This window comes from Ovis aries, chromosome 15 (assembly GCF_016772045.2).
Source record: "Ovis aries strain OAR_USU_Benz2616 breed Rambouillet chromosome 15, ARS-UI_Ramb_v3.0, whole genome shotgun sequence".
In the NCBI taxonomy this organism is placed as follows: Eukaryota; Metazoa; Chordata; class Mammalia; order Artiodactyla; family Bovidae; genus Ovis; species Ovis aries.
In genome coordinates this window covers 76,281,512-76,304,225 of record NC_056068.1, presented here as the reverse complement: position 1 = coordinate 76,304,225, position 22,714 = coordinate 76,281,512, and the positions used below count along the sequence as shown (strand labels likewise).

General features: G+C 45.4%; 1 protein-coding gene and 2 long non-coding RNA genes across 3 annotated transcripts; 1 reads left to right on the top strand and 2 right to left on the bottom strand.

Annotated features, from left to right (window-relative positions):
* Positions 1 to 132: 132 nt before the first annotated feature.
* PTPMT1 (protein tyrosine phosphatase mitochondrial 1) lies at positions 133 to 5,780 on the bottom strand. Its single transcript, XM_012096635.4, has 4 exons — positions 5,388 to 5,780; positions 5,198 to 5,278; positions 2,548 to 2,739; positions 133 to 472 (listed from the first exon to the last, which is right to left on the bottom strand). The coding sequence occupies exons 1-4, from the start codon at positions 5,757 to 5,759 to the stop codon at positions 314 to 316; spliced, it is 804 nt and encodes a 267-aa protein (XP_011952025.3). The 5' UTR covers positions 5,760 to 5,780; the 3' UTR covers positions 133 to 313.
* A 34-nt stretch (positions 5,781 to 5,814) lies between these two features.
* LOC132657889 (uncharacterized) lies at positions 5,815 to 15,200 on the top strand. The gene is made up of 2 exons (XR_009596676.1): positions 5,815 to 6,216; positions 12,207 to 15,200. It is a non-coding gene; the product is annotated as an uncharacterized LOC132657889 (long non-coding RNA).
* On the bottom strand, positions 6,958 to 22,646 carry LOC132657890 (uncharacterized). The gene is made up of 2 exons (XR_009596677.1): positions 21,252 to 22,646; positions 6,958 to 10,669 (listed from the first exon to the last, which is right to left on the bottom strand). It is a non-coding gene; the product is annotated as an uncharacterized LOC132657890 (long non-coding RNA).
* Between the last annotated feature and the right edge of the window lie 68 nt (positions 22,647 to 22,714).

Genomic DNA, 22,714 nt, shown 5'->3' with positions numbered 1-22,714 from the left:
TCCTAATGCTAAACGTCTTTGAGTTACAGGGCTAAATATTAGGCACAGCATCAGGTGCACGACAGATTTCTTTGATCTCATAAACCTTCAACCTGGTCCCATCTCCCCATGCCCCATGAACGGAAGCCATGCTAAAGCTAGCCATACAACAGTGTTATTTCAGGAAAATGAAACAAGACAAAGGGAGCAAACCTGACCACCACTTAGCACATTCCTATTAGGTCAAGTCGGGGCTTACGCCCCTCTGGTCCTGTTGAGCATTTTCATTCTGCAGGGAGCAGCGCTGGTTTGCGTTCTTCCTGATCCCCCTGGGTCATGTCAGTGACGTGCGATGGATCTCGTTCTTGGCTGCCTCTGCAGCGGTCACCTTGTGGAACTCTTTGAGCACTTCTAGCTGGCCAGGCCTGATGTAGACGTGGGACCGGATCTTGGTGATGGCTCTTATGGCCTCCTCTGGAGTCCAGTGGTACACCTGAAGCGCAGGGTTGGGAAGTCAGAGAGAGGAAGGAGCAGGTGTTAAGGGGTCCTTGAGCTGATAACCGGTGCTCAAGGGCTCTCAGCATTTCTTTAAAAACAAAAACCATGACCCACATATAAGTGAGAGAACACTTCAGCCCCCTCAGTCAGCCAGTCCCACAATTTTGTGCAGCAGGCTGGTGGGTTGAGGGGGACACAAGTCAGTCTTTCTACCTAATGTCTTGTTCTGCCAAACCCTGGAAAAATAGGTTGAACACATGAAGCTGAGGTCCTAAATTCATGCAGGCCTAGGCCTACTAGATACCGTCTCTGAGCTAGGCTGTTGGTTACAAGAGTTTCCTGGAAAAGTACACAATTGATGTCATAACTTGTCACTGTGGCTAGAAAAGAGTACTTTTAAAGTTTTTCAAGGAGGGCTATCTTCGTGTCCTCAAGATACTTATTTGTTTAGAACTCAACAGAACCAAGAAAGTAGATTTTTAGTCTGCTGGTTCAATTCTCACTTGGCCCAAAATATCTCCTGACACCCAGTTTCCAGCAAAACAGACTCCTAACGATCACAGCTTTAGTATTGTTAAATCATATATTCACCAGGCCACGTAACACAAGGCCAGGCTGTTTATCTTTACATTTCCTTTTACCTTAAAAACTGTCTAAATTACTTAGTCAGTGCTCTTCAGGGGCCTCACAGGTAACAAAAATGAGCTGAGGGTGTGTAACAGGAAATGATGCACTAGAGAGTGCTGGCTTCTAAATGTTTTTAAAAGCATCCCCGCTGCCAATCATCAAATCGATAGGCAAAATTCTGTGGGAGCCACTGTTTCTAGAAACGAATAACCAGGACTGTACTCTGAAATGCTTAACAAAATGTGAGTCCTCTAGAGCTGTGATCAGCACTGTTACCTACAGCACTGTATTTCCTGACATACCGTTTATAACAAAATGTTTCTAGCCTTTTTGCTTGTATTAACATCCTTTGCAATTCCATTTTTTGAGTGCCTGCTCTAGGTCAGTGTTTGACATAGTTCTTATTTGAGTTTTGTAACACATTTAGTTTGAGGAAATTGAGCATTGGAGAGGGTAACCCGCTTTTGCTGAAGGTCACACAGGTGGCAGGTTGCAGCCTGTCTGCAAATTTCAGTTCTTTTCCACCTCCCAAAGGCCTAAAATTAGGAACGCGGCTCCTTCCAGCAAGGTCCGCCAGTAGATTGGAGATCTGCTGTATAGGGGACCAGTCCATTTCCTGGTGGCCCAGTGGTAAAGAGTCCACCTTCCCATGTGGGCAATGTGGATGCACTCCCAGTTGGGGAACTAAGATCCCACGGGCTGCAGGGCAAATAAGTCCACCCTGCAACGAGAGAAGCTCACGAGCTACAGTGTAGACCCAGCACAGCCAAAATAAAAACAAAAAGAGGGGCTTCCTTGGGGGTACAGTGGTTAAGAATCCACCTGACAATGCTGGGGACATGGGTTTGATCCCTAGTTCGGGAAGATTCCACATGATGCAGAGCAACTAAGCCCAAGAGCCACAGCTATTGAGCCTGTGCTCTAGAGCCCAGGAGCTCCAACTACTAAAGCCCCTGGGCCCTAGTGCCTGTGGGTGCGTGCTAAGTCGCTTCAGTCGTGTCCGACTCTTTGCAACCCCGTGGACTGTAGCCCGCCAGGCTCCTCTGACCATGGGATTCTCCAGGCAAAAATACTGGAGTGGGTTGACATGCCCTTCTCCACGGGATCTTCCCGACCCAGGGATCGAACCCAGGTCTCTTAATGTCTCCTGCATTGGCAGGTGGGTTCTTTACCACTAGCGCCAGCTGTGAAACCCAAGTACAATGTACAGAGTACAGTGCCTATACTCGGCAATAAAAAAGAGGCCACCACAGTGAGAAACGTGTGCACCTCGATGAAGAGGAGCCCCCACTCACAGCAACTAGAGAAAGCCTGCAGTCAGCAGCGAGGACCCAGTGCAACCAAAAGATAAAAATTTTAAAAATAATAAAGTAAAATAAAAATCAGATTGCTTTTAGAAACAAGGTGGGGCGGGGGGCACCAGTCCAGAAGGCCCTCTCCTACCTGAATGAGATACGCAGCCACCATAGTGGCACTCCTGGAACGCCCAGCCTTGCAGTGCACGTAGACAGACTGGCCCAGTGAGTGGTACTTGATGGCAAACTGGACTCCTTTCTGGAGGTTAGCCAGGGTTGGGACCCCAGTCATGTCGACCGTGCTGAGCCGCAACTGCTCCACTCCTGCCTTCTCCCACTCCTGGGGCCAGGTCCGCCAGCACAGAAAAGAAAATGAAAAACGCCTGATGTGAGTGGCAGGAAGAGGGACTCCTGTGAGACAGCAAAGCAGCAAGGAAGGTTCGTGGTGAATGGTAATATATGCGGTATATGCTTGCCTAAAAAGAAACTTCTTTCAGAAATGTCTTTAAAATGACTGACTTACATGGTCTTTCATCACACAGCAATGCTTCTGAGTTAGAATTATGCCCAAGCTTTAAAGCATTCTTAGTATTTGAATCTTTAGCAACAAAACACAAACTGTATAAAATTCATCTACAAGAGCTGCGTCAAGTTTTTTTTGCGTGACTTTGGCGCTTGTGCAGTGATCCAGCTGCAGGGTTAGGTTAGAAGGTTGCAAGGCCTTCTATTTCTCTGCCCATAAGTCTTCTCTTTTTTACCACTTTTTTGGAGAGGGGTATGTGGTAGAAAATAAGAGTTATTTTAAAATTTAAATAACGCACCTACTTTTGTTAGTGCAATATTACTGCTTAGAAGGAAGAAAAGAATCAACAGAAGAAATAAGGCCTCTGGCAAACTGGGCAACTTTTTAATTTTTTGCCATAAGACTTCAGGTAGACTTTTTGTTATTAATCTCTTCAGCAAATCAGACACATGACTCTGAATGAAGGTCAATACATTACACAGCTCACGAAATTAACCAAAAACAGCAAAATCTGGCAGTGTGTTTTTACACATCAATTACATCAAACACTTGGGGAGCCTGCTACTTAGTCACATTCTTAGGCAGTGATTTAAAGTTCCTGAGAGTTGAACCTAGGAATGTGCTGTCTTAACAGACAGCTGGATAATGCTTCCCTGGGGCTTCCCTGGGGCTCAGACAGTAATGAATCTGCTGCAATACAGGAGTCAGTCAGTTCAGTTCAGTCACTCAGTTGTGTCCGACTCTGCGACCCCATGGTCTGCAGCACGCCAGGATTCCCTGTCCATCATCAACTCCCAAACTTATGTCCATCGAGTCAGTGATGCCGACCAGCCATCTCACCCTCTGCGGCCCCTTCTCCTCCTGCCTTCAACCTTTCCCAGCATCAGGTCTTTTCCAATGAGTCAGTTCTTTGCATCAGGTGGCCATGCAGGAGACAGGGGTTCAATCCCCCAGTCAGGAAAATCCCCTGGAGAAGGGAACGGCAAACCACTCCAGTCTTCTTGCCTGGAGCATTCCATGGACAGAGGAGCCCGGTGGGCTACAGTCCATAGGACTGCAAAGAGTTGGGCATGACTGAGTGACTAACACCACTACTACTAGATAATGTTTAGCCGTATTAAAATATCAGAACCATTGCCTTGGAGATTTCTTTTCTCTAGGCTAGTGAGAGAAGATAGCAGATCTCGATGCCTCACACCCAGAGACCAAGCACTTTCTGTGGCTTGCTCCACAGGACCGACCACACTGAGGCTAACAATGCTTTTTGGCTAATAACTCCTGAGGTTCTGTGGGAAATCCAAGGAACTGCTATCTATTCTTTAAAAATGTATGCCATCACTGATCAATAGATTTTAAATGTGAGTCACAATTATTTTTTTAGATTTCAAAAAAGATCTATGGTTTGAAATAACTGCATGTTCATTAGGCTCTATCAGTACAGTGAACAGGGAAGATAATTGTGCAGTGCTAATAGAAGTCAAACACTAGAAAGACAGGGCAACACCTAATAACCATCATGGAGAGTTCCACCAAAAAACCACTCACATCTAACGAAAACTAGGTTTTAGGCTTGAACTGCATTTATCACCATGCTTTGGAGTTCCACTATCATCTCTAACATATAAATGAAATTCCCTCAAATAAAAACCAAATGAATTCTATGCAGTTTTTACAAAGAGTTTTATGATACAGTTATCAGGGATTGGGGGTAGCTTTCTTTTTTACAGTTTATAGGGCCTTCGTCTTGAATATCGAACAGTGTCCGATCCATACTTAGTGCTCATTAAGTGTTGAATGAATGAAAGCAAGGCAGAGAAAAGTTGCCTTTCTGGACTTCCCTCGTGGTCCGATGGTCAGGACTCTGCTCTTTCAACTGCTGGGGTCGCAGGTTTGATCCCTGATTGGGGAACTAATATTCCACAGGCTGCGAGGCGTAGCCCAAAGAGAAACGTTGCCTTTAAAGTTCTAGTTACTGATGTGAGTAACCAAAACCGAGAACACACGTGCGCAGAAAGGAGTAATCGAAGTTGGGCAACTCTACTGTGAAATACCTTTCACATCAATTTCTAATTCGCAAATTAGTTTCTACCCTCCTCTAGCCGCAGGACCAGCTCCTCAGAGGCAAAAAAAAAACAGAAAAAAAAAACAAGCCTGGGACGCTCGTGTCTGCGGCAAGGTCACCTACAGCACAGCCTCCCCCGAACCCCCTCCGGGCTCGCCCAGACCCCGGAGTGGTAGAGGGGTGGCGGGCGGGGCGCCGGGCCCGGAGCCTCACCTTGGAGGAGTTGCACAGAAACCTCGTCTCATACTCCTCGTTCATGGTGATCACCCCGCGCACGTTCTCGTCCTGGACCAGCTGCCGAGGCAAAGAGAGGGCTCAGAAAGGGGCGGGCGGCCGAGGCCCGGGCGGCGCTCGCCGGGCTCGCAGGCCCCGCCGCGGCCCGGCCCGGCCCCGCCCGGCTCACCCGGCGCGTCATGCTCCGCAGCGGCAGCGCGCCCAGCAGCACGGTGGAATCGATGCGGTGGTACCAGTCGCGGTGCGCCCGGCCGGGCATCTTCCCGCGGAACAGCGTGTAGAGCAGCGTCGGGTAGTAGAGCACCCGGGCCAGGCCGGCCTCCAGCAACGAGCCGGCCGCCATCCCGGCCCAGCCGGCGCGGCGCAGCGGCGACCCGCCCACCGCCGGGCAGGAGGCGGGCGTCCGCGGGCCGGGCCAGGGGGGCGGCGGGGCGGCCGCGGCCCCCAGCGAGGACCACCCGGCCGGCGCGGGCCTCTCGAGCGTCGCGACCTCGGGCCCGGCCCCCGGGGACTCGCCGGGGGCCCCGGGGACCCACACCATGGCTCGGGAGGAGGGGCCGCCGGCCGCCGTGGGGAGGGGCCCGGGCTTCCCGGGCGGGAAACGGGGCCCCGGGCCGGGGGAGGGCCCGTCCCGCGGACCCGAGGCGGCGAGTCTGCCGCGTGTGGGAAACTGCGACCCCGGCCCGTGGCTAGTGAGCCCCCGCCTCCCGAGGGAGGGGCTGTGACTCCAGCGGGCGGGTGCAACTGTGACCCCGGCCGGTGAGCCCGGGGCACCTTCGCCAACCACCGGCCAGAGCGAGGGGACGCTGACCCCACCGAAGGGCGGGACAGGACCGGGAAGAGGCTCTCGGCCAGGGAGTCCAGAGCTCAGAGCCGAAGGGATAGTAAGGAGAGGGGCCTGATCCTGGACAAACAGGGGACCTGGGTTCGTCCGGCCCTTCCCACCCCATCCCCACATCTGCCTGGAGTCCTGGCTCCCGCCTCCTAACTAAACTGCAGTAAGTATGTGTGTGTGTGTACATAGTGAAAAATAGATATCAGTTGAGTTCAGTCGCTCAGTTGTGTTCGACTCTTTGCGACCCCATGGACTCCAGCCCGCCAGGCCTCCCTGTCCACCCCCAACTCCCCAGAGTTTACTCAAACTCATGTCCATTGGGCCGGTGATGCCATCCAACCATCTCATCCTCTGTCATCCCCTTCTCCTCCTACCTTCAATCATTCCCAGCATCAGGGTCTTTTCAAATGAAAAATAGATATAAGTGATATCTGTTCTATTTATGAAGATATATTAATATTAAAAATATCATCATAGGTAGTTTTCTGGCGATCTAGTGGTTAAGACTGTGCCCTCAGTGCAAGCAGCACCAGTTCCATCCCTGTCAGGGAAATAAGATCCCACAGCCTTGCAGAGGCTAGACCAAAAATTAAATAAAGGTTTAAAATATATATATATTATGATAAACATAAAACCTACAACCTGCAAATAAGCAAGAGGAATAGTTGTCACACTGATTATTTACAGTTAAATAGCACTCTGAAAAAGTACATCTTGTGCTTTTTTTTCTCTTGCTCAATCATGTCCCACTCTTTGTGACCCGTGGACTGTAGCCCTCCTCCGTCCATGGCATTCTCCAGGCAAGAATACTGGAGTGGGTTGCCATTTCCTTCTCCACATCTTGTGCTTTTTAAAACAGCTTTTCTCCTTGTACAAATGACACATATGAATAACGACCGGAACATACAGGAAAGCAGAATTTAATCACCCATAATCCTACCACCTCAAGCACATTTTTTTCTTTTCATGTGTTATCATTAAATTTTTTATAATAGTTTTATTGAGATATAATTCACATACCATACAACTTATTCATTTAAAGTGTACAGTTCAATGGCTTGTAGTATATTTGCAGAGTTGTACAACCATCACCACCATCAATTGTAGAATACTTTCATCATCCCCCAAAGAAACTCTACACCAATTAGCATAATCACGCCCTGTTTTCCCTCAACCCGCCAGGTCTTGGCACTCATGAGTTTACTTTCTGTTTCTGTATACAAGTTTTTCTGCGGTCTTAAGTTCTCAATTTTTTGGATGCCTATCCAGGCATGGGATTTTGGAGTCGTATAATAGTGCCGTGTGATTTATGTACACCATTTAAAAAATCACTGGTGTCGTTTTGGTAAAATTTTTGCCACCATGTTTGTTGTCTCGTTCCTTTGATTTGGCTGCTGCCATGGGGTGTGTGGGACCTGATTTCCTTGACCAGAGATGGAGCCCATGCCTCACTGCTGCCATGGGGTGTGTGGGACCTGATTTCCTTGACCAGAGATGGAGCCCACACCTCACTGCAGCGGAAGCCTGGAGTCAAGCCCTGGGCCGCCAAGGAAGTCCCCATGAGCACTTTCAATATTACCACATTATTTTTATCATTTATAACGAACCTAGTTACTGTACCATAATGTGATCATTCTATTCTTAGACATGCAGGATATTTCCACATTTGTATTATAAAATATTTTCAACATGGAATTTTTTCTATTTTTTATATTTAGAACTACTATATTAGGATACGTTCCTAAAAGTGGAATTACTGTGTCAAAAGATAGTTTACAAGTTTTGCTCTATATAAAGTATATAAACCTTAAAAGTTTCATCCTTACCCCCAAACCCACTCTTCAGAAATACTGATTTTTTACATGCATATCTTTTTCTAACATTTTGTGATGAAACTTTTCATAATAAAAAATAGATTCAACAGGGAAAATTCATATAATCACTATCCAAACTCGACAATTCATTTCATTGTTTGTTTTATCACATTCATCCACTAATCCTATTTTTGCTACATTGAGAATATATATATTTTATAAAAATTGACTCATCCTATACCTATTGTTCTATCTCCCGCTTATATTTATAAGTATTATGTCAATACAGATAGATGTACATTTTCTTCATTCTTTTCAGACGCACATCGTATTCCAATATATGGATTCCCATTCAATTAAAAAATATTTATCGACTGTCCTATATATTCCAAACAATATTCCAATACTTAGGATATGTCAGTGGACAATATCAGTGAAGATTTTTGTCCTCTCTTGCCTTTCCTATATGAACTATATTTTGGGGTAACCAAATACCTCCAGTTGGTGAGGGAAAGTTATTTACAGCAGACTTCCTGTAAATACATATGGAAGGAATACTGAAGTTAGAAACTCAGGATTGTGCATTTCAGCCAGTGAATGTGGAAGGAGAGATAGGAATGGAAAGACAGCATCTTGCAATTTCTAGTGAAATAATTGATACTGTCAACGGTCACCAATGTATGAAAGCATTAGATAAGGTGATGATAGGAAACTTTACCGTGGACAGATCAGGCTGATTTACCCAAACCGCAGATAAATCTCTGCGTTGCTGAAATCAGGACAACCTACCTGAACATCACATTTCCAGAGGTAATGCAGCATGATGTTCGCAGCACCAACCTCAAAAAAGTCAGGCCTGACTTTTACCAGGCCTCTAGGGCTAAAGTTCATTTATAGGAGATGTAGGTGATAAGGCCTTCCCAGATGGCACAGTGGTGAAGACCCGCCTACAATGCAGGAGACACAAGAGACGCTCCTTTGATCCCAGGATTGGAAAGATCCCCTCAACTCCAGTGTTCTTGCCTGGAAAATTCCATGGACAGAGGAGCCTGGTGGGCTATAGTCCATGGGATCACAAAGAGTCAGACATGACTGAGCGCACCCACAAGCACACACACACACACACACACACACACACACACACACGCGCGCACGCACAGAGGTGATAGAAAAGTGAAAGTGAAAGTTGCTCAGTCCTGTCTGACTCTGACCCCATGGTCTCTACAGTCCATGGAACTCTCCAGGCCAGAATACTGGACTCAGTAGCCTTTCCCTTCTCCAGGGGAATCTTCCCAGCTCAGGGATCTAACCCAGGTCTCCCGAATTGCAGGCAGATTCTTTACCAGCTGAGCCACAAGTGAAGCCCAAGAGTACTGGAGTGGGTAGCCTATCCCTTCTCCAGCAGATCTTCCCCACCCCGGAATCGAACCAGGGTCTCCTGTATTGCAGGCAGATTCTTGACCAACTGAGCTATCAGGGAAGCCTTAGGTGATAGAAGGGTAAGTGAAATGTCATCATAGTGGAGCAACAGACAAATCCAGAATTTGGGACACCTGACAGGAACAGCTGACTCAGTTTCTGCACCAAGTCAAAAACATGAAAAGAAAAAGGTGGGGGGGGGGAGTATAACTGACTCACTTTGCTGTATACCTGAAACTAATATAAGTTTGTAAATCAACTATACTCCAATGAAAATTAAAAAAACAAAAAAAAAGAATGAGAGAGCAGCTACCTCAGATTAGGAGTCCTAGAGGCAAGACAACCAGAAGTTAAACACTTGAACTGTTTAGATCCTAATTCAAATTAATCAGCTATTAAAAGTCATTTTTCGAAATGACGAGACAATTGATTACGGACTGAAATAATACCAAAGAATGACTGCTAACTTGTTGATGTCATCATGGCATTGTTACAATGTAAGAAAATGTCTCTAAATATATTGACTACACGCTTACTAAAGTAAGTAGAAATAGATGGCATATGTGGGACTTGCCTCAAAATACTGCACTGAGGAAAAAAGATGGATTAGACAAATATGGCAAAATATGAATCATTGTTGAGTCAGAGTAACGTTCGTTTAAATTTTATCAGTTTCTGTTTACTGGGGCTGTATTGGGTCTTCTCTGCTGCCCGGGCTTCTCTCTGGCTGTGGCGAGTGGGGGTTCCTCTCTAGTCGGGGTGTGCGGGCTTCTCCTGTTGCAGAGCGTGGGCTCCAGGGGCTTCAGCAGCAGCAGCAGCAGCTCTAGAGCACAGTCTCAGTAGTTGGGACACACGGGCCTACTTGCTTCTAGGCACCTGGGATCCTTCCGGACCAGGGATCGAACACGTGTCTCCTGCATCAGCAGGCGGGTTCTTTACCACTGAGCCACCAGGGAAGCCCCAGAATGATGTTCTTTGGGGGTTCATGATGCCCTCCTGCCTGTTTTTTTAAAAAGTATTTTCAAACTACAAATTTTAAATAGGGTTTTTAGCACATCAATGTGGCTTAATGAAAATGATAGCAGATAATCTTGTGTGACTTTTTCCATTAAAGATTCCACCACATTGTTGTGTGTAGGTACTATTCATTAAATTTTCCTGCTCTCTAATCCATTATATGATTATACCATCATTTACCTCCCCATTCTCCTGTGATGGAAATTTAGATTGGCGGAGAAGGAAATGGCAACCCACTCCAGTATTCTTGCCTGGAAAAGTCCATGGACAGAGGAGCCTGGCGGGCTGCAGTCCATGGGGTTCCATGACTGAGCGTGTGGGCATGAGGGTGGAGGGTGATGGGTTGGTAGCAATAAACGGGTAGAACTAAAAAAAAAAAAAAGAAAGAAAGAAATTTAGATTGGTTTCCATTTTTATTAATGAAGAATGTATCCGTAAGTAGTTTCACCTTTTACGTAGTCAAATATTTTTTGTTGTTGTTATTCTCTCCACCCTGGATTTGCTTTTTAGTTTCTGATTATAATAGTAACACATGCTTATTATAAAAAATGCAAGCACTTCAAAATTACATAGTATAAAAAGTAAATGTCTGCTGCGATCTCAGCTCCAGAGAAAACCACTCATATGCATATTCCCCCAGGGATTTTTTTTTTTTTTTCCTTTTTAGGAACTGTCCACCAAAATTCTCTTTTTTTTTTTTGGCCGAGCGGTGTAGCATTTGAGATCTCACCTAACTAGGGATTAACCCATGCCCACTACATTGGGGACCCAGAGTCTTAACCACTGAACCTCCAGCGATACAGGAATCAGTTCTATCTCCAGTGGAAGGTGAGCACCAGTAATGTCTGCAAGGATGAGGACCAGCGGATCTGGCCCGTAAATCCTCCACAAATCTCTCCCATACCGTTTTTCTCTTCTTGTGAGATGAATAGCAATGATGATGGCTAGAATCATCATGCCAGGAACCAGTTACAAGTGGCAGAGTCCCCATTAATCTGGGTCACCAAGAACTACTTAGAGTAGAAGCCACCCATCTTCATCCTCCCATTAACCGGGAATATCTGCTCTCATCTGTTAAGGGAGAGAGAAATAAATTTCTCATTTGTTTCAGCTATTTATTTTAGGTCTAACTGTTGCAACAGCTTAACTTATCCTAACGTACGTGCATTACTCAGTTGCAATGTGAAGTCCAACTTTTTTTTTTCTTTTTACCATACCAAATATATGTACTATAAAATACACCATTTAAACCATTTTTAAGTGTACAGTTCATTAAGTATCTTCACATTGTTGTTAAGCCATCACCACCATCCATTTCCAGAACTTTCCTCATCTTCCCAAACTGAAACTCCACACCCATTGAACAAACTCCCCACGTCTCCCTCCCCTCAGCTCTTGGTAACCATCACTGTAGCTTCTGTCTCGATGTATGACCCTGAGTACCCTAGGTACCTCATATAAGTAGAGTCATATAGCATTTGTCCTTTTGTGACAGGCTTATTTCACTTAGTATAATGCCCTCAAGCTTCATCTATGCTGCAGCAGGTGTCAAAATTTCCTTTCTTTTCAATGCTGAATAGTACATATATATAGAGAGAGAGGGGCTTCCCAGGTGGCACTGGTGGTAAACAGCCTGCCTGCCAACGCAGGAGACAAGAAATACAGGTTTGGGTTTGATCCCTGGGTTGGGAAGATCCCCTGGAGGAGGGCACAGCAACCCACTCCAGTATTCTTGCCTGGAGAATCCCATGGACAGAGGAGCCTGGTCACATTTGTTTATCCATTCATCCCTTGGGTTGTGAATCCCAGCCCTTAATTAGCTTGGGCAAAAAGCTATATTGAATTTTCTTCTTCTTCTTCTTTTTTTTTTTTTTTAATACTTATGGCTGTGGTGTTGGAGAAGACTCTTGAGAGTCCCTTGGACTGCAAGGAGATCCAACCATTCCATCCCCAAGGAAATCAGTCCTGAATATTCATTGGAAGGACTGATTCTGAAGCTGAAACACCGATACTTTGGCCACCTGATGCGCAGAACTGACTCATTGGAAAAGACCCTGATGCTGGGAAAGATTGAAGGCAGGAGGACAAGGGGACGAGAGAGGATGAAATGGGTGGATGGCATCAGTGACTCAGTGGACATGAGTCTGAGCAAGCTCCAGGAGTTGGCGATGGCAGAGTCGGACACGACGGAGTGACTGAACTGACTGGTGGGTCAGCACTGCAGTGCACAGGCCGTCTCCAGCTGCAGCAAGTGGGGCCGCTCCCTCTCTGCGGCGCTCAGGCTTCTCATGGCAGTGCTTTCTCTTATTGCCGCTCACGGGCTCTAGAACTCTGTGGGATCTTCCTGGATCAAGGACTGAATCCGTTTTCCCTGCAGGGGAATTCTTTACCATTGAGCCACCAGGGAAGCCTGAGAGACTATTTTTAATAACTACTGTTAAATTTTCTTCTGACATCGCTATATCTGCATACATTAAGCGCCTGTTGTATGTTTTTTCACAATTCTAGCAACCTTCTAAATTTAATTATTTAATTTAGAGGACTTCCCTGGCAGGCCAGCGGTTAAGACTCTTGAGTTTCTATGGCAGGGGATTTGGGTTTGGTCCTTGTTTGGAAACTAAGATTCCAACATGCCCTGTGGTGTGGCCAACAAGTTTTCTGAAAAGAAAATTACTTAGTTTGTTTCCCATGCTGACAGTAAAAAAAAGTACACATTGTTTTAATTAGAATACCTTAATATTCACGAGTTAGGTTTGAACATCTTGCCTTTGTCACTATTCCTATTCTTCCCAGGCACTGTGTGTTTATTTCTTTTGCAGGTCTGGCTAATGGGTCGTTTGTTGTTACCCTCCCTGGCCATAGAACCTGCACAAATTCTAAGTGTATGGCTTGATAAATTTTATATATCTACACACCCATGTGAACTCCACCCAGAATAAGATATAAAACATTCCAGTACTCCAGAGAACTCCCTGGAGCTCTCTCCAATCAATAGTCAATGCCCTCTCCCTAGCAAAGTGGAAGTGAAGTCCCTGAGTCGTGTCCGAATCTTTGGGGCTCCTCCGTCCATGGGATTTTCCAGGCAAGAGCGCTGGAGTGGATTGCCATTTCCTTCTCCAGGAGATCTTCCCCACCCAGGAATCGAACTCCTGTCTCCCGCATTGCAGGTAGACACTTTACCTTCTGAGCCACCAGGAAGATCTAGACCTCCCTAGCAAAGATACCCTCTATTCTGACCTGTCCTCCTTTTTCCCGCCCATATTCAAATTTCAGTTGAATAAATGCATACAGCGTATGCTCTTTTCTTGTGATTTGCTTTGCTCCATTTTATGTCTGTGCAGTTCATCCATACTGTTATATACAGTTGTGGTTTGTTCCTTTTCATTGCTTTGTAAGTAGCCTGTTGTAAGTATATTCCATAATTCATTTATCTATCATTTCCAGTTTGGGCTATTATTAATGAAGGTACTACAAACCATTTGTTTTGGGGGGGGTGGGAATAAGTATTCACTTGTACTGGGAGCAGAACTGCCCTTGTCACGGGGTACAAGGTCATTTAGCTCGTTGAGTTTAGTGAAAGTGAAAGTCGCTCAGTCCTGTCCTTTGCGACCCCATGGACCATACAGTTCAGTTCAGTTCAGTCGCTCAGTCGTGTCTGACTCTTTGCAACCCCATGAATCGCAGCACGCCAGGCCTTCCTGTCCATCACCATCTCCCAGAGTTCATGGACCATACATTCCATGGAATTCTCCAGGCCAGAATACTGGAGTGGGTAGCCTTTCCCTTCTCCAGGGGATCTTCCCAACCCAGGGATTGAACCCAGGTCTCCTGCGTCTACATTACAGGCTGATTCCTTACCACTGAACCACCTGGGAAGCCCATATGTTTGACAAGAAACTTGTATTCAAAATATGTAAAGAGCGCCTCCAAAACAAACAAACAAAAAGACAGAGAGAGAAAAGAGAGAAAAAAGATTGAATAGGCGATTCACGTACACACAAAAATATCCAAATGGTCAGTAAGAATTATGTATGTAAAGTAGGCATTAGGGGGGAAAAAAATTAAACCATGATAAAATATCACTCCACTTGTACCAGAATGACTAAAATTAAAGGACTTGAAAGCGGCTTCCCTGGTAGCAGAGTGGTTGAAAAATCTATGAGCCAATGGAGGGGACGCTGGTTTGATCCCTGGTCTGGGAAGATTCCACATGCCTCAGGGCAACTGAGCCGGAGTGCTGGTGAGCCCGAGCTGCACAAGAAGAGAAGCCACTGCAACGAGTAGCCCTCGCTCGAGGAAACTAGAGAAAGCCCATTCGCCAACAACAGAGACCCAGCATAATTTAAAAAAAAAAAATCTTAATTAAAAAACACAGAAAAAATATTTATTAAAATATTAACAGAGCCTCCTACTCCTCACTTGGTATGATCATCCTTTTTAAAAAAAAATTTTATTTTTGGCTTCAAGTCAGTAGTTGGAACACTCAGGCTCAGTAGTTTCAGCTCACAGGCTTAGCTGCTCCAAGGCATGTGGGATCTTCCTGGACTAGGGGTCGAACCTATGTTCCCTGCATTGGCAGATGGTTCTTAATAACTTCCCTGGTAGCTCAGATGGTAAAGTGTCTGTCTACAATGCGGGAGACCCAGGTTTGATCCCTGGGTCAGGAAGACCCCCTGGAGAAGGAAATGGCACCCCACTCCAGCACTCTTGCCTGGAAAATCCCATGGACAGAGGAGCCTGGTAGGCTACAGTCCATGGGGTTACAAAGAGTCGGATGCGACTGAGCGACTTCGCTTTCACTTTCTTAATAATTAGACCCCCAGAGAAGCCCTCTTTCTGGGTTTTATCTCTCTCTCTCAACAAGCACACTCTCTAATAAAGACAGGATCTTAGTGTACCTATTTGTCACCTGTTTTATTTATTTGATTGTGTTGGATCTTCGTTGTGGCACCCAAGACCTTCGCTGCATCATGCCAGAACTTTCATTGCCGTGAATGGACTCCCTAGTCATGGCCTAGCTGTGATACACACTCAGGCTTAGTTGCTCCGCAGCAGGTAGGATTCCTAGTTCCCTGGCTAGGGATTGAACCCAAGTGCCCTGCACTGCAAGGCAGGTTCCTAACCACTGGACTACCAGGGAAGTCCTATCACCTGTTTCATTCACCAAGTATGTGTCATGAACATTTGCCCACAATTAAATGTTTTTTCTGTATTATTATTTGAAAAAAGCATATATATATATGTGTGTGTGTGTATATATATATATATAATATTCTAGGCTATGGATATATCATACTTTATCACTTTTTGTGTCAAATTTTATGCAATTCTAACAATGTTATGATCCCTCTCTAGTCTTATCCTGATTATTTTCTCAAGAAATGCTCCTAGAAAGATATGTAAACTTTGAGATTCCTCCAGACAATCTGAATTTTACTCCCACCAGCACGTGGAAAAAGGCTTGCTTCCCTGAACTCTCATTAACATTTTTAAAAACAAATCTTCCTCAATTTGGAAGGCAAAAAATTAAATGGGAAATTTTCATCCTTGTTTACCTCACATCAGGCTTTTTTTGCATTTGGACTGTTGAGTGTTTTTGTCTATATTGGGAAGCCCTTTGAAGTTCAAACAATCTGTAGTCTTCACGTAATTGTTCTGCCGCCCAGCTCTGGGCTTAGTGGTAATTAGAAAGGACTGGCCCTACGTCCGGCGGCAGATAGATGGGGAAAGATTCTGGTTGCCCGTCCAGAACTGTCTATTGAGCTGGACACTGTGAGAACCAGAGAGAGAAGAGGTTAGCAGGCCAGGTGTGGCCGAGGCTCACGGCAGGGTGCAGGGCTGACTGAGGGGGAAACTGGGTCTTGTTCTGATGGGCGGGGCCATGCTCAGTAAATCCTTAATCCAATTTTCTGTTGATGGGCGGAGCTGTGTTCCCTCCCTGCTATTTGCCTGGGGCCAAACTATGGTGGGGCAGCGCCACTTCAGACACAACTGGAGATGCTCAGAGAGCTCAAACAAACCTCATGCGCACAGAGGCTGAGACAGAACTGTGTGTGAGCATCTCCTGCAGAGGTACGGGCGGCGGCCGCGGGGACAGGGGCTCTGGGTGCAGCAGACTTGGGTGTGGAAAAAGCCCTCTTAGAGGAGGTTGCCATTAACCCCACCGTAGAGCTGCCAGGACGTACACAGGACTGGGAAATAGGCTCTTGGAGGGCACAAACAGAAGCCTGTGCACCAGGACCCAGGAGAAAGGAGAGTGACCCCACAGGAGACTGCCCCGGACTTGCCTGTGGGTGTCCGCGAGTCTCCTGCCGAGGCTGCTGCAGGGCTGGGGGCGCTGAGTGCAGCAGTGCATCATGGGACCTTCTGAAGGAGGTCGCCATTCTCTTCATTACCTCCACCATAGTTTGGCCTGGATAAATAGCAGGGAGGGAACACAGCTACACCCACCAACAGAAAATTGATTGAAGATTTACTGAGCATGGCCCCACCCATCAGAACAAGACCCAGTTTCCCCCTCAGTCAGTCTCTCCCTTCAGGAAGCTTCCATAAGCCTCTTAACCACAGTCACAGAAAAGGAACCAACCTAATCACATGGACCACAGCCTTGTCTAACTCAAAGAAACTATGAGCCATGCCCTGCGGGGCCACCCAAGACGGGCAGGTCATGGTGGAGAGGTCTGACAGAACGTGGTCCACTGGGGAAGGGAACGGCAAGCCACTTCAGTATTCTTGCCTTGAGAACCCCATGAACAGTATGAAAAGGCAAAAAGATAGGATACTGAAAGAGGAAAGCCCCAGGTCGGTAGGTGCCCACTATGCTGCTGGAGACCAGTGGAGAAATAACTCCAGAAAGAATGAAGGGATGGAGCCAAAGCAAAAACAACACCCAACTGTGGATGTGACTGGTGATGGAAGCAAGGTCCGATGCGGTAAAAATACTGCATAGGAACCTGGAATGTTAGGTCCATGAATCAAGGCAAATTGGAAGTGGTCAAACAGGAGATGGCATGAGTGAACATCAATATTCTAGGAATCAGCGAACTAAAATGGACTAGAATGGGTGAATTTAACTCAGATGACAATTATATCTACTACTGTGGACAGGAATCCTTAGAAGAAATGGAATAGCCATCATGGTTAACAAAAGAGTTAAAAACGCAGTACTTGGATATAATCTCAAAAATGACAGAATGATCTCTGTTCATTTCCAAGGCAAACCATTCAATATCACAGTAATCCAAGTCTATGCCCCAACCAGTAATGCTGAAGAAGCTGAAGTTGAAGACCTACAAGAACTTCTAGAACTAACATCCAAAAAAAGATGCCCTTTTTATTAGAGGGGACTGGAATACAAAAGTAGGAAGTCAAGAAACACCTGGAGTAACAGGCAAATTTGGCCTTGGAGTACAGAATGAAGCAGGGCAAAGGCTAATAGAGTTTTGCCAAGAGAATGCACTGGTCATAGCAAACATCCTCTGCCAACAACACAAGAGAAGACTCTACACATGGACATCACCAGATGGTCAACACCGAAATCAGATTGATTATATTCTTTGCAGCCAAAGGTGGAGTTCTACACAGTCAGCAAAAACAAGACCGGGAGCTGACTGTGGCTCAGATCATGAACTCCTTATTGCCAAATTCAGACTTAAATTGAAGAAAGTAGGGAAAACCTCTAGACCACTCAGGTATGACCTAAATCAAATCCCTAGTGATTATACAGTGAAAGTGAGAAATAGATTTAAGGGACTAGATCTGATAGACAGAGTGCCTGATGAACTATGGACAGAGGTTCATGACATTGTACAGGAGACAGGGAGCAAGACCATCCCCAAGGAAAAGAAATGCAAAAAGGCAAAATGGCAAAATGGTTGTCTGAAGAGGCCTTACAAATAGCTGTGAAAAGAAGAGAAGTGAAAGGCAAAGGAGAAAAGGAAAGATATACCCATTTGAATGCAGAGTTCCAAAGAATAGCAAGGAGAGATAAGAAAGCCTTCCTCAGTAATCAGTGCAAAGAAATAGAAGAAAACTATAGAATGGGAAAGACTAGAGATCTCTGGAAGAAAATTAGAGATATCAAGGGAATATTTTATGCAATGATGGGTTCAATAAAGGACAGAAATGGTATGGACCTAACAGAAGCAGAAGATATTAAGAAAAGGTGGCAAGAATACACAGAACTGTACAAAAATGATCTTCATGACCCAGATAATCATGATGGTGTGGTCACTCACTAGAGCCAGACATCCTGGAATGTGATCAAGCAGGCTTTAGGAAGCATCACTACAAACAAAGCTAGTGGAGGTGATGGAATGACAGCTGAGCTATTTCAAATCCTAAAAGATGATGCTGTGAAAGTGCTGCACTCAATATGCCAGCAAATTTGGAAAACTCAGCAGTGGCCACAGGACTGGAAAAGGTCAGTTTTCATTCCAATTCCAAAGAAAGGCAATGCAAAAGAAAGCTCAAACTACCGCACAATTGTACTCATCTCACACGCTAGTAAAGTGATGCTTAAAATTCTCTAAGCCAGGCTTCAATAATACATGAACCATGAACTTCCAGATGTTCAAGCTGGTTTTAGAAAAGAAGGAGGAACCAGAGATCAAATTGCCAACATCCACTGGATCATCAAAAAAGCAAGAGAATTCCAGAAAAACATCTATTTCTGCTTTATTGACTATGCCAAAGCCTTTGACTGTGTGGATCACAATAAACTATGGAAAATTCTGAAAGAGATGGGAATACCAGACCACCTGACCTGCCTCCTGAGAAATGTGTATGCAGGTCAGGAAGCAACAGTTAGAAATGGACATGGAACAACAGACTGGTTCCAAATAGGAAAAGGAGTATAACAAGGCTGTATATTGTCACCCTGCTTATTTAAATTATATGCAGAGTACATCATGAGAAACACTGGGCTGGATGAATCACAAGCTGGAATCAAGATTGCCAGGAGAAATATCAATGACCTCAGATATGCAGATGACACCACCCTTATGGCAGAAAGTGAAGAACTAAAAAGCCTCTTGATGAAAGTGAAAGAGGAGAGTGAAAAAGTTGGCTTAAAGCTCAACATTCAGAAAACAAAGATCATGGCATCTGGTCCCATCACTTCATGGCAAATAGATGGAGAAACAGTGGAAACAGTGGCAGACTTTATTTTTGGGGGCTCCCAAATCACTGCAGATGGTGACTGTAGCCATGAAATTAAAAGGCGCTTACTCCTTGGAAGAAAAGTTATGACCAACCTAGACAGCATATTAAAAAGCAGAGACATTCCTTTGCCAACAGAGGTCTGTCTAGTTAAGGTTATGGTTTTTCCAGTAATCATGTATGGATGTGGGACTATAAAGAAAGCTGAGAACCGAAGAATTGATGCTTTTGAACTGTGGTGTTGGAGAAGACTCTTGAGAGTCCCTTGGACTGCAAGGAGATCCAACCAGTCCATCCAAAAGGAGATCAGTCCTGAGTGTTCATTGGAAGGACTGATGTTGAAGCTGAAACTCCAATACTTTGGCCACCTGATGTGAAGAGCTGACTCATTTGAATAGACCCTGATGCTGGGAAAGATTGAAGGCAGGAGGAGAAGGGGACGACAGAGGATGAGATGGTTGGATGGGATCACCAAGTCAATGGACATTCAGTTCAGTTCAGTTCAGTTCAGTTGCTTAGTTGGGTCCCACTCTTTGCGACCCCATGAACCTCAGCACACCAGGCCTCCCTGTCCATCACCAACTCACGTAGTTTACCCAAACTCATGTCCATTGAGTCAGTGATGCCATCCAACCATCTCATCCTCTGTCATCCCCTTCTCCTCCTGCCCTCCTTCTTTCCCAGCATTAAGTTTGGGCAAACTCTGGGAGTTGGTGATGGACAGGGAGGCCTGGTGCACTGCAGTTCGTGGGGTCGAAAAGAGTTGGACATGACTGAGCGACTGAACTGAATTGAGGTTGCAGGAAGTTTTTGAAGACTAGACAATTCATTCTTTTTTTTTATACTCAGTACCTTGATATGTCTTCTTGTTAATTCAGCAATGTTTATTGATGAATCGGGGAGCTGGATGAAGGTGGTCAAAGGTACAAACTTGTCATTATAGATACTAGCAATATAATGTACAAGGTGATGACGATTGTTAGTTGAAATCTGAAAGTAGTTAAGAGAGATCTTGAGAGTTCTTATCACAAGAAAAAAACATTTTTTCTTTTTCTCCATCTGTATGAGATAATAAAGTTAATTAAACTGATTATGGTAATCATTTCACAATATATGGAAATTTAAAAAAAAACACAATATTTATTGATCACCTACATGGCATAATTTTAGGCCCTGAGGATGGGAAACAGACAGAATTCCTATGCCCATAGAGTTTACCTTCTGGTGTGGGAAGAGTACAAATAAGTAAAATATGAAGTGCAAAATATACTATGTTGGATGGTGATAAGTGGTTCAGATAGAAGATAGAAGCAAAGCAGGAAAGGGGGATTGGAAACATGGGGGTATGTGTGTGTATTCTGAAATAGGGTGGTCAGGGAAGGCCCAACTGAGAAGGTGACATTTAAATCAAGACCTGAAGGAGGCGAGGAGGTGAAACACATGGATATCTGGATGATTCGATGGTATACAAAAGAATGGAAAAGATTCTCTGCTTAAACGGTTTCTACAATCTACAGCAGCTGGGAGACAAATATAAAAATAATTGTGGTAGTGTACATGACTAAGCGACTGAACAACAACAACATATGACAACCTTCTATAAGCTGTAATGGTCTATAAATGGAAGACGTTTTCAGTAAATTACACATAAAACTATTAACAAGAACAAGATCATATATCAGCATTATTTGTTGTCACTAAGTCCTGTCCGACTCTTTGCAACCCCATGGACTGCAGCACGCCAGGCTGCCCTGTCCCTCACTATCTCCCTGAGTTTGCTCAAACTCACGTCTGTGGAGTCGGTGATGCCATCCAACTATCTCATCCTCTGTTATGCCTTCTCCTCCCGCCTTCAGTCCTTCCCAGCGTGTCTTTTCCAATGAGTCAGCTCTTCGCATCAGGTGGCTGGAGCTTCTGCTTCAGCGTCAGTCCTTCCAATGACTATTCAGGGTTGATGTCCTTTAGGATCGACTGGTTTGAGCATCGGGCTTTCCTGGTGGCTCAGAGGTTAAAGCGTCTGCCTGGAATGTGGGAGACCCAGCTTTGGTCCCTGGGTTGGGAAGATTCCCCTAGAGAAGGAAATGGCAACCCACTCCAGTACTCTTGCCTGGAGAATCCCATGGAGGGAGGAGCCTGTTAGGCTACAGTCCATGGGGTCGAGTTATAATGTATATAAAATGATAAACTATACAACTAGAAAATCTGATAGTGTACAATTTAAGGGTTAATTGTTTAGCTCTACATGGTACTAGAAACACTGTGACTATTTTTTTTTCCTCCTAAGAGAGGAAAGAGGTGCTTCCAACACATGGGAAAACCCTTGAGGCCTGTGCTTGGGAGTCCACTTATTTTTTGTGTGTGTGTGGTAAGGTAGGGTATAATCAGTATTTGTGGGTAGAATAGTTATTGCTCTGAGAAGCCAGATGTTTCGGAGAAATCATTTGCAAACCCACGAGTTATTTGCATGTTGTTGGGGTCAAAAGGTCTTAGAACTAAGTTTTCTTTCTTTCTCTGCATTTTACTGTCCCACAAGATGTAGAACTTGTGGGAATAAATGACGTTGACCTTTTAAACAAACAAACGAAAGAAAGAACAAACTATTGAACTATTTGCATTCACCCAGATCCTGGGATTTCTGGGTCACTCTGAAGGAGGTCTTCAGGAACCTAGCCTTGGTTACAGAAAAAAAAAAAAAAATTTTTTTTTTCACCGGAAGAAGCAGGTTAGGGCTGGAAAAATCAGTCTTTTAGTAGAACTCTTATGAGCTTCCTGGCGCTCCAAGGATTTTTGCAAGGTTGTGAGTTCACCCAGCTGATCATCCTGCCAGAGGGCTTTCGTCTAACTCTGAAAGCTTGCAATACACTTACAGTCCACGTCTCAGCAGACAAGGAAGGCCCTGATCCCGTTGCTTATCGGCTGGGTTAGAAGGGAGGGTGTGTCAGGTGCCCAGCGCTGGCCAAGCACCATCCCATTCACTCACCCATTCATTCAGCAAGTATTTTATTATGCGCATATTCAGCGCCAAGCAGAGGTCGGCGCCCGGCCAGTTCGTCCGGAACTCTGGCGGGTGAGGGGCGCAGAGCCGAGAACTTCCAAGTTTTCAGGCCGGGGGTCTTCCCCGCGTCTTCCCTCCAGCGGAGTAACGAGACAAAGAGACTTGCCCTCGCCGGAACCCTCGGCCCCCGGGCTCCCGCGCGGCTGCGTCTCCACTCCCCCGCCCGAGGGGGCGCTGCAGCGCCGGGCGCTCGGCCC